This window comes from Zea mays, chromosome 5 (genome assembly GCF_902167145.1).
Source record: "Zea mays cultivar B73 chromosome 5, Zm-B73-REFERENCE-NAM-5.0, whole genome shotgun sequence".
Classification (NCBI taxonomy): Eukaryota; Viridiplantae; Streptophyta; class Magnoliopsida; order Poales; family Poaceae; genus Zea; species Zea mays.
This window is the reverse complement of record NC_050100.1, coordinates 161,207,358-161,218,288: the sequence shown is the minus strand read 5'-3', so window position 1 is coordinate 161,218,288 and position 10,931 is coordinate 161,207,358. Positions and strand designations below refer to the sequence as shown.

The window sequence follows — 10,931 nt, the reverse complement described above, 5'->3', positions numbered from 1 at the left end:
TTGTAGGTTGGGTATTTTTTATTCTACGATTGATTCTAGGGAGCTGAGACGTCGTGGACGACAGTCCACATCCTCGTCTTCACAGTCGTCCCGTTCACGATCATCCGCCCAAGAGATAGAGCTTGCAGTGTTGCTTCAACAGGCAGAGTATCATCAATCAGTTTTGAGGGAACAATTGGAGTACCAGAGACAACAAGCTGAGTACCAGAAGAAGAATGACGAGTATTATGCAAACCTCCAGGCCCATAATCAAGCTCTTCACTCGATAAGTTGAAGTAACATTTTATACCTTATTTTGCAAAACACATGATGTGTACCTTATTTTCTCAACAATGGCTTGTATATAATTTTTAGCAACTGACACAACAAGCGGGCATCCCGATGCCAATATATGGGATGTCGCCTCCAGACTTTGCACTGCCGATGCCAATGCTGTCGCCTCCAGCTCCGCCTCTGTCACAATTCCCTATGGTATGTACACATATGCGTGTATGACATTTTCATAGATGCCTTATGTGTTTAAATGAAAAACTGAGTGGTTACTATTTCATGTGCGTGTGTTATAGGGATTTCAGACACCACCCGCTTCAGTTGCCGCACCTGGAGATGGGTCTGGTCAAGATGACACATCGCATTCTTGGGTGAACAACCTTTTCAACACGTAGAGTCCAGCCAGAGGAAGTGGCTATAACTCGAACCAACCAGGCAATGGATATGAGTGATAGTTCATCAAATATGTTTAATTTGGAACTATCACTGTTCATGTCAAAGACTATCCGTCGAACAATGTCAGTTTTTATTTTGGAACTATATGTTGATGTAAAAGACTTGTTGCAACTATTTGGAACTATATGTTTGTGAATGTGAGGTGATGTTAAATTTGTGAATGTGAATACTTATGTGAATGTATTTGTGATTGTGAATATGTGGTTGTATATGAACTCTGTGTATATGTATATGCAATCTATGTTTTTTTGTAAATGTCAGAAATTTTAAAAAACAGATTTTTTGTAATTTATGAAATTTGTTATGTCCGACGGTCTGGCGTCAGCCGTCGGACATAAGAGCCTGTTATGTCCGACGGCTTAAGATAAACCATCGAAGATAACAAGTACTTATGTCCGACGGCTGATGCCAGGCCGTCGGACATAAGGGATGTGGGCCCCACATGCGACCGTTAAAACGGTTGACATGCATTATGTCCGACGGGCGGACGTGGCCATCGGAGATAGTGTATGTCCAACGGCGGCCGTTGGACATACTGCTATATCCGACCTCTTATGTCCGATGGTCAGCTGCCGTTGGAGATAAACGGATGTCGTCGGACATAGCCTATCTCCGATGGTTTAATGCTCATGTCTGACGGCTTTGGCCGTCGGAAGTTTTGTGATTTACTGTTGTAGTGAGCAGCGCGGCGCCAACAGTTGAGCAGATGAAGACCACCGTGTAACCAAGTGAAGAGGACAAGAATATTTTAAATAATACATAATGTTTTTATCAATTGTGTAATACCGTAAAGTAATACGGTTATTAATGTGGTACTCGCGTGTTAGTGCACGGTACATATATGCACATTTATCTACGGTCGCTCGGCTTCTTTTCAATCCATGGATTTCTAGTGCTGGTTCGCTGCTGGACGTGTTGTATGAGCAGTGCCACGTTTCGGAACGACGAGCCACCGTGTACCACGGCTTCCCGAGCCTTCCTGCCGAGCTCGGCGGCCCTTGCCCGGCGCGCGGAGCCCTCCTCCCCGCAGTCCATCACCGCAGCCACCGCCCTCTCCACGTCCTGCCTCGTCGCCAGCACACCCTCCGCCTCCACGCCCCACTGCGCGGCACCCTTGACGCCGACAGGCACGCCGACCCGCAGCACATCCACCACGAGCTTCTCGTTCATGAACTGCTCGGCGAAGTGCGGGCACGACACCATCGGCAGGCCCGCCGTGACGCACTCGAGCACGGAGTTCCGCCGTAGTGCGTGACAAAGGCTCCCGTTGCCAGGTGCGACAGGATCGCCTTCTGCGGTGCCCAGTCCCTGATCACCAGGCCCGCCTCCCCGATGCAGGACTCGAAGCCATCCTCGTACAGCCACCGCTCGAACTCAGCGAGGTTGCGCGGCTTGACCACCCAGATGAACGGGCGCTTGGTCGCCTCGAGGCCGTGCTCGATTTCGACGAGCTGCGGCAGCGATGAGCGCACCCGGCTGCCGAAGCTCACGAACACCACGGTTCGGGGCTTCATGGACTCGAGCCAACTCACGCACCGGACGGCGTTGGCGTCCTCTGCTGTCGCCGCCAGCGGCATGGTGGGGGCCAGGAAGAGAGGCCCGATGGTCCATACCTTCTTGCCGAGGGCCGCCTCATAGGCGTCAACAAACATGGGCTCCATCTCCGCGAAGCTGTTCACCACCAGGACGTCGGCTCTCGCGCTCTCAGCCATGATCTCCTGGCCGAACTCCTTCATGCCGGGACCCGTGAAGTTTCCGGGCGACCGCGCCCTCAATATCTCGACGTCGATGGGGAAAGCAGGGACGTGCACGGGGCGCGTATCGTCGTCGTCGACGCCCTCGAAGATCTTGTGGAGATTCATCTGGCGCATGCAGTGGTGGACGCAGGACGAAAAATCATGGGAGCTAAAAAATCACATGACAAATCAAGCAAAAGATCATAAAAACCAATGTTGCATTGAATTCAAGTTTTATATCAATACACGATATAAATTCAAAGAAAAAATAAATAAACAAAAGAAGTAAACATACTGTTAAGTTCTTAGTAGCCTAATAAAAATTGGGTGTACCTTGTCGAATATTGATCTCTTCGATGGGCAAGTGTGCCAAGAAAGGGGTGGGTCAAGGGATATCTCTAGTTAAGAGATAGGGTCGTTGGTTCGACAAGCTCGCTGACCTTCAAGGACGGGTCACACCATCACGTCGTGAGGATGACGAGTGAGGCAGGGGCACCAAGAAGGGGTGGGGTTGTGCAGTGTCGCGACATAAGGAATGAGACATCGAAGCGGACTGGATCAGGCAGTGTCGATAAGAATGGGACTGGGCCATAGTCAAAATGTTCCTGGATTGATTGGATTGAGGAGCAGGGTCATGGGTTGTTGGTCGACACTTTAAAAAGGGAAGTATACATCTATGGGACGGGAATATTATGAATTTGATATGTTGAGTCTAATGAGCCAATGATCTCGGGTTGATTCTATGGGTCAAGGGTTTTGTTCTAAAATTTCAATAACAACCTAACATCTCATTCTACCATTGAAACTTTAGGCTATCTCTATCAAATTCCCTATCTTATCCTCTATTTTGAACCTTACTCTACAAACAGTATCATCTACAGTTATGTGTCACCTATTTTACACTATCTGCTGGAGACAGTGTTATACTTATACAAACAGAAAACTTCAACCGACTTAAAACATTAATTTTTCTCTATACTAACACTAAATAAATATGAGATATATAAGAGAGATAGAAAATTGAGGGGGGCCATGGCCCACTTTGCCCCCCTCTCGGTCCGCCCCTGGGCGCATGCACAAGGAGGAGAAGGCGCAGAACCCGTCGAACGAGAAGCGCGGCACGCCGAGCTCCCTCGGCACCCCGCCGGTCCACGGGTGGCAGGCGTCGGAGACGACGCAGCTCGGCGGTGGGGCGTCGCCCTCCCTATCCCTGAGGAGCGCAACGAGCGTCCCGCGGAGCATGGCACAAGCGTCGTTGAAGTTGCGGAGGAGGCCGAGGCCCGGGAGCGCGTCGAGGCTCTTGCAGCCCTCGGGGAGGCCTTCCTCGGCGCAGGGGAAGCGGAGCGGCAGGAAGCGGATGGGGAGCGCGTCGTCGCTAGGGGCGCGGCCGAGGCGGGGCAGGTTGAGGGGCGTCATGACGAACGTGACGAGCGTGCCTCGCCCGGAGAGGGTGCGGGCCATGTCGAGCATCAGGCCAGCGTGGCCCGCGACCATCATCGGGACCAGCACGAAGTGCGGCGCCGGGTCAGTGCCAGGCACGGCGGCCGCACTCCCCGCCGACATGGCACTGGCAGACGAGACAACCGGGCCGGGCGAATACTTGACAGAGCGTAGGAGTTGTTCTCGATTTGGAACTTTTGTCACTGTGTGGATAGAGCCTAGATGATGACTGCTTCTGTTGGCATGCAAGCTCGAGTGCTCCTAAATGGTCGTCGTATTAGCTGTTATGACATCGATCTGGTGCAAGAGATAATATTGTTTACACGCGCGAGTCCAAAATTGTTGGCTTTGGGTCGGAGCAGGTATTAACGCAAGAAGTGTATTTTATCACTTTTGAGTATGGGTCCTTCGCAGAAGTTTTTAGCAAAAGCTCTCAAAGAGAAGTTCACTGTTTTTCAGTGCAGAACAGGCCATGCTCGTGGCTTGGTGGTGCCGAAGTGTGCCGTGACATTGGAATTGTTTGTCTAGAAAAACAAGCTCATTAGATTTTTGAAAAAAAAAATATTGGAAGTTATTAAAGTAGTAGCATTTTTTAGGATTTAATTTTTTATGTATGTTTTAATTTTCATGTATTGGGAGAAATGTTTTTGAGAGTTGTTAAAGATGCTCTAACATCGAACCACGCACGCAAACTATCTTGCATCCATCCCGACACGATTTCGGCAATATGTTTTTATGATAGAGTATGGCTACCAAATGCATGCTTAAACGAAATGGGCTTCCTGTGACCGGAGTGCATCAGGCTAGGCTGCTGGGGATTCACATGACCAGCTGGTGAAGCCAAACACAAATTGTTCTGGCTTCATGCATAAACAGTGTTGGTCAAAATATGTTTCATGAATAGGAGAAAGCAAAAATGGATGAACTCTCGTGTGGGTCTTTTTAGTATATATAAGTAAATGATGAAGCAGCTAGAGAGGCATGCACTACGACGTTTTGTAGTTTAGTCTACTCAAGCCATGGTGTTGAAACTTGACCATACTTGTCTTAATGAGACTTTGGAGTGAACCAAATGAGCTTATATTCCTATATGACTACTAGCTAGAAGTTAGAGCCTAGATGATGGCTGCTTCCGTTGGCGTGCAAGCTCGAGTGCTCCTAAATAGTCGTCGTATTAGCTTATACGACAACGACCCGATGCAAGAGATAATATTGTTTACACGCGCGAGTCCAAAATTGTTGGCTTTGGATCAGAGTAGTTAACGTGAGAAGTGTATTTTATCACTTCTGCCTCTTGCATATGTTGTAGATTCTCGCCAAGAAGGGAGTAGTAGTATTACCTGATATCTATGCTAATTCAGGTGGCGTGGTCGTTAGCTACTTCGAGTGGGTACAGGTAAAATGTCTGTTCGTTGCTGCTTCATTGCTCGATTGGTTCCTTGATCTAATCTACTTTCTTGTGCCATGTTGATTGATCGTGCAGAACATTCAAGGCTTCATGTGGGCTGAGGAGAAAGTGAACGATGAACTAGAAAAGTACATGAGCAGTGCTTTTCAACACATGAAGGCCATGTGCAAATCTTTGGTGCTGCCGAAGTGTGCCATGACATTGGAATTGCGGGGTCTAAAAAAACAAGCTCATTAGATTTCTAAAAAAATATTGGGAGTTATTAGATTGGTAGCATTTTTTTAAGATTTAAAGTTCTATAGAAGTCATCATTTTCGTTTATTGGAAGAAATATTTTTGGAAGTTGAAAAGATGCTCTAACATACAACCACGCAAACTATCTTACAACCACCCTGACACGATTTCGGTAATATATTTTTATGATATGAGTATATGTTTTTATGATACGAGTGTGGCTACCAAATGCATGCTTAAACGAAATGGGCTTCCTGTGACCGAAGCATGTCAGGCTAGGCTGCTGGGGATTCGCATGGCCAGCCGGTGAAGCCGAACACAAATTGTTCTGGCTTCACGCATAAACGGTGATGGTCAAAATATGTTTCATGAATAGAAGAAAGCAAAAATGGATGAACTCTCATGTGAGTCTTTTTAATATATATATATATATATATATAAGTAAATGATGAAGCAGCTAGAGAGGCATGCGCTACGGCGGTTCGTAGTTTAGTCTACTCAAGCCATGGTGTTGAAACTTGATCATACTTGTCTCAATGAGACTTTGGAGTGAACCAAATGAGCTTATATTCCTATATGACTACTAGCTAGAAGTTGAGAGCACTAATACTATATTAATTGTGTAACATATTCATTATTTGCTCATTCGAGGAGAAATTTAAAGTCTTACTAGTGTCACTACGATATTTTATTTATCCTAAAATAATAATAATAATAATAATAGTAGTAGTAGTTGTAAAGGCGTGTCATATAAAACACACTATACTATCTATTTTTAGATGTGTGTTATTAGAGTGGTCTACTGTGTGTTGTTATTGCCGTTAAATGCTGACCATATTGACTCTCATGCTACAATGGTTGAACGTCAGCGATGTAGTGAAAGGGCAACGACATCCCCTCCGGCGTGCTCGGCTAGCAGCTTATCTACTCGTGTAGTAGACATCGGGGAAAGTGTTGCAGCAGGCCAAATTGTTGTTTGCTGTGCCGGGTAACCGCCAAGGACTACTCTAATATTTTACTTGTGGTAGATATGTCATACAAATCCTGACTCCTCATATATACTAAATATTTGAAAATAAAAAATGGAAACGCTGGGTTGTTCGCTCACTTACTTATAATGACTATTTTATGTAGAATGATTGACACACTAAAATAACTAAGGCTAAAAGATGAAATGACCGAGTTTGTTTACTTCCTTTCCAATAATATCTGTTTTTTAGAACGACTAACTCACTAAATGGCTTCTATATCAATTGTTCTAATTAATGACTAAGACTAAAAATATAGAATGACTAATTTTGTTCACTTCTTTTCTTGCAGTACCTATTTATTTAGAATGACCGACTCATCAAACGACTCATATCTCAGTTATTCTCATGAACGATCAAGGCTAAAACACATGTATTGTTTTTTGATAAATCGCGCGTGTGGATGTGGATGGTTGACCGACACGATATGCGGATAGATGGCCAGGCGCGCGCGAGGCGGAAGAGGCCTACCACTACCATATATATAGTTTGTATATTTGGAGCTTTGGGCTTCCAATAACCAGAGAAAGTCCTGGCCCAACGGTGCCATCCGGTTCAGCCGCACCAGGTGCAGACGGCTATAAAAAGAACCCCAGGCCACCAGGGATTAGGTTTTAGCAGGGTGGCGGTTCCCTCGGGCGAGCGAGCGGCGGTGGCGGTTTCCTCTGGCGTGCGAGCGGCGGCGATCCCGGGGGCTAGCGGCTGTGGCGCGCCGAGGCGGGCGACCGACGACGACGCTCCTATGGCGGACTGGCAAGCACCGACGGCGCTCCTGAGCCGGACGAGCGGCAACAGTGGCGGTTTCCTCGGGCGTGCAAGCAGCGGCAATCTCGGGGGCTAGCGGCTGCGGGCGCCGAGTCGGACGACCGGCGGCGACGCTCCTATGGCGGGCGAGCAAGCACCGACGATGCTCCCGAATCGGACGAGGCCCAGTGGTGACGGTGGTTGCGCGAGGCGCGGTAGGCTTCGGCAGCAGCGGCAGCGGATCATGGAGGAGCGCACACGGTGGCGAATCCCAGAGGTGCGCGCCGCAGAGTGGCGCCCACTATGGTCCCCCTCCCTCGACGACATCGGCCTTCCCTAGACGCGAGCGACGACGACGGACTTCTCTAAGCGGCGAGCGGTGGTGGATCGACGGACCTATTTTTATGCTATTTTGTATATATATTTATGCCAAGGTCAATAGGTTTTTATGATATTTCTATTCACATTTTATGTAAACATTTGTTGATTTTTGCGTAGTGTACCGTTATGCATAAATACCTTCGATAGCATAATTAGTATCAGTATATATCATAAACTGGTTCTAACGAGCCTAACTACATGGCTATTTGAGAGATCCTATATTTATGGATGAAATGAAATATTGAAAATCAGATTTTTGTTTCCATGCATGTCAATCCATTTCCTTTCAACTCACATTCTTGTCATCCTAAATTTATGCGCTTGCAATAGTAAACAGATTTTGTACAGTGTACCGCATTGCATAAATACTTTCGACGTGTAGAATAATTAGTCTCAGCGTATATCATAAATTAGTTCTAACGAGCCTAGATGCATGGCTGTTGGAGAGATCCTATATTTATGGAGGAAATTAAGCATTTAAATCAGTTTTTTTGTTTTCGTGCATGCCAATCCACGCATATTCTTGTCATCCTAAATTTGTGCGTATGCAGTAGGAAACATATTTTTTCGCGCTGTACCGCAGTGCATAAATATCTATACCATGTAGCATAATTAGTGTCAGTATATATCATAAACCGGTTCCAACGATCCTACCTGCATGACTGTTGTCAAGATCCTACTTTTATGTACGAAATAAAGTATTTAAATCAGATTTTTTGTTCCATGTATGCTAATCTATTTTCTTTGAACCCACATTTTTACCATGCTAAATTTGTGCGCATGCAGTAGGAACACATATTTTTTTACGTGGTGTACCACACTCTGAAGATGTCGGACGTCGAGGAAATGAGCTGCAGGGATCCAGATCGTATATCTCCGATACGGGATATTATCTTGTTGGAGGGGAAAAGAAGCAGGAGGAAGATATCAGAAGGAAGAGTACGGAGAGGAGGGCAACGGACTGGAATTATACGATAGTAGTTCTGTTTTCCATACCCTTCTCGGCTACAGTTCCATACTATATATTCGGCTTACTTAGCCCATCACGCCTTACGTGGCCCACTCAGGCCCAAATACTCGTGTACTGTCGCCTGCTTCGCTTCCCGTGTTTCTCTTCAGCAACTCCCTCCTGACGTGGTGGACTCGCCTTCGTCCTCCTTGGCCTCTGTCCGGTCTCGTCTAGACGTGCTAACACGAGCATCTGTCTAGGGTGATAATGGAACACGATTTAAAAGTCTCTTCACAAAAAGTTAAGGCCCTTAAATAGTTTTAGTTTAAAAATGAATTGGAATATGACCCGATCCTAATCTGATTAGATCCTTAAAGTATGTAGTATAAAATCTAGAGCCCATTACCACCCCTACCTCTGTCCGGTCTCGTGTAGACGTGCTAACACGAGCCCACGCCACGTCGGGTCGGTGCCACCATTGACGCGGATGTGTGTTGGGCAGCAGCCGGATCACGCTCTTGAGCTCCTCCACTAGCGTCACCGAGCAGAACCGCCACTAAGAATACTCATCCCTACTACTCTATAAGATTGTAATGTAGACCGTGCACAGTGGTTCTGCCTCTCTATTCTGCCACCTCCGATCGTATGACAGGTGAGACCCATGTCTCCGTCACTCATCTAGCACGCGATTGCGCCCCCTCTCCCTCGCGTTGACAACTACCCCGCCGGCGATTACGCCCTTGGACACAGCTCCTTGTCCTTAGCCGCTCGGGCGATGCCCTCGGCATCGGCAACCGCTGCGCCCGCCCCACCACACACGACGCACCTACTGTCACCCACCCCTGTCATGGACGACATGCCGTCGGTCGCTGCACCCCACTCGCTTCCTCTCCTCGCCCCCTCCCCTCTGCCACCTCCACCAGATCTGGGAGCGGGGCATCGCGTGGAAGTCCTCCACGGGCGCCGACTCCCATGGTCTTTCGCCTCGACCACGACAAATAGGTCAACGTTGATGGCTACTGCCTCTTCACCACCGTGGTCCATCATGGCTGCAAAGGCCGACGCGCACGCGCCAGGGCAAAAGGTTGCACCGCACTTCGGCTCCCGCTGTAGCCGAGCAACGCGTCCGCGGCGGCCCCGTCCAGAAGTGAGGGGTACCCATTTAACGACAGCAGCTCGACGGTGCCGCTGCCCACCGGCATAACCAACACCGCCACTATGCTACCGCTGCTGGACATCGAGATAGGACGCCACCACCAAGGTGCTTTAACTTGTGCTTTATTTCTTTCCTTTTGCTCGTCACATTAGGTCCTACTCATGTGATTGCTAATGCTTTTGCTCTGCTTTACTTCGCTACAGGCAGTGGGGTTGGTAGCGTCCGATTGTGCTCCCGTCTCCACCATGATTGAGCTTGGGGTTTCCCCTGCCACCCTATTCCTGTGCAACATCTAATCATGAGATCTACTACCTGTTCTTGTCATAAACAATTCTAGAGATATACTATCGGTTCCTTTCACCTCCCAGTTATTTCAATTCAACAATAGCACCACGCCTCATTGTTATGCCTGCCTTTCCTCGGCTTTGTCAGTGTTTTGACTCCCCAAGGCCCATATGACTTATTACCAGAACCATATGCAATAGATACAGAACACACAATCATAGTTATGGTAGTTGAGGGATACCTCTTATTCATGATCGGGGATTTGCCACATATTCATAGAAGGATACTTTTTATTCACCTATGGGGAGTCACCCTCTGTTGATTATATGAAACTTAGCTTACTAGACGGAATCAGTTTTCTTCTACTGGCCCTTGAGCGCAATTTTAGCAGGTTGAGTCATAACCTAACGTATATACTTGAGCTCACCATCTATTTAATAAGCTGTGACAGGGAGACTTCTTTTATCGGGCATTTGTAATTTGAATTTCTTTCTGGTAGTTAGGTACAACTTCTTCCCTATTAGTGGTCAGTATCCATTGGCTTCTGGATATATATAGAGTTAGAGAAATTGGCTTCAAGTTTACAATTAATTAGAGAAGTTACTTGGCTAACTTCTAGAAACCATTATATAGGGCCTGTCAGCATACCCTCCCTATGAACATAATCCTAATTTACACTATGACATGTTCAGATGCTTCTTTAGTCCATTATAATTCTATGCAGTATCTTTATTGCATTATATATATTTTCATATTCCACATCTTATTTTACAGCTGAAGTGTTGAGTGGGTATTTGTGTTTGTTTGAAATCTGATGAATGAAATGTTCTCAAACTCAAAGTCC

At 47.0% G+C, this 10,931-nt stretch overlaps 1 protein-coding gene and 1 pseudogene across 1 annotated transcript; one reads left to right on the top strand and one right to left on the bottom strand.

Annotated features, from left to right (window-relative positions):
• Positions 1–1,575: 1,575 nt before the first annotated feature.
• Positions 1,576–3,959, bottom strand: LOC103628611 (UDP-glycosyltransferase 73D1). Its single transcript, XM_020537737.1, is given in 3 exon segments — positions 1,576–1,967; positions 1,970–2,600; positions 3,540–3,959. Coding segments are annotated over 3 exon segments (1,443 nt in total).
• Positions 3,960–9,691: 5,732 nt separating this feature from the next.
• Positions 9,692–10,129, top strand: LOC103628610 (uncharacterized; annotated as a pseudogene).
• The last annotated feature ends 802 nt before the right edge of the window (positions 10,130–10,931 follow it).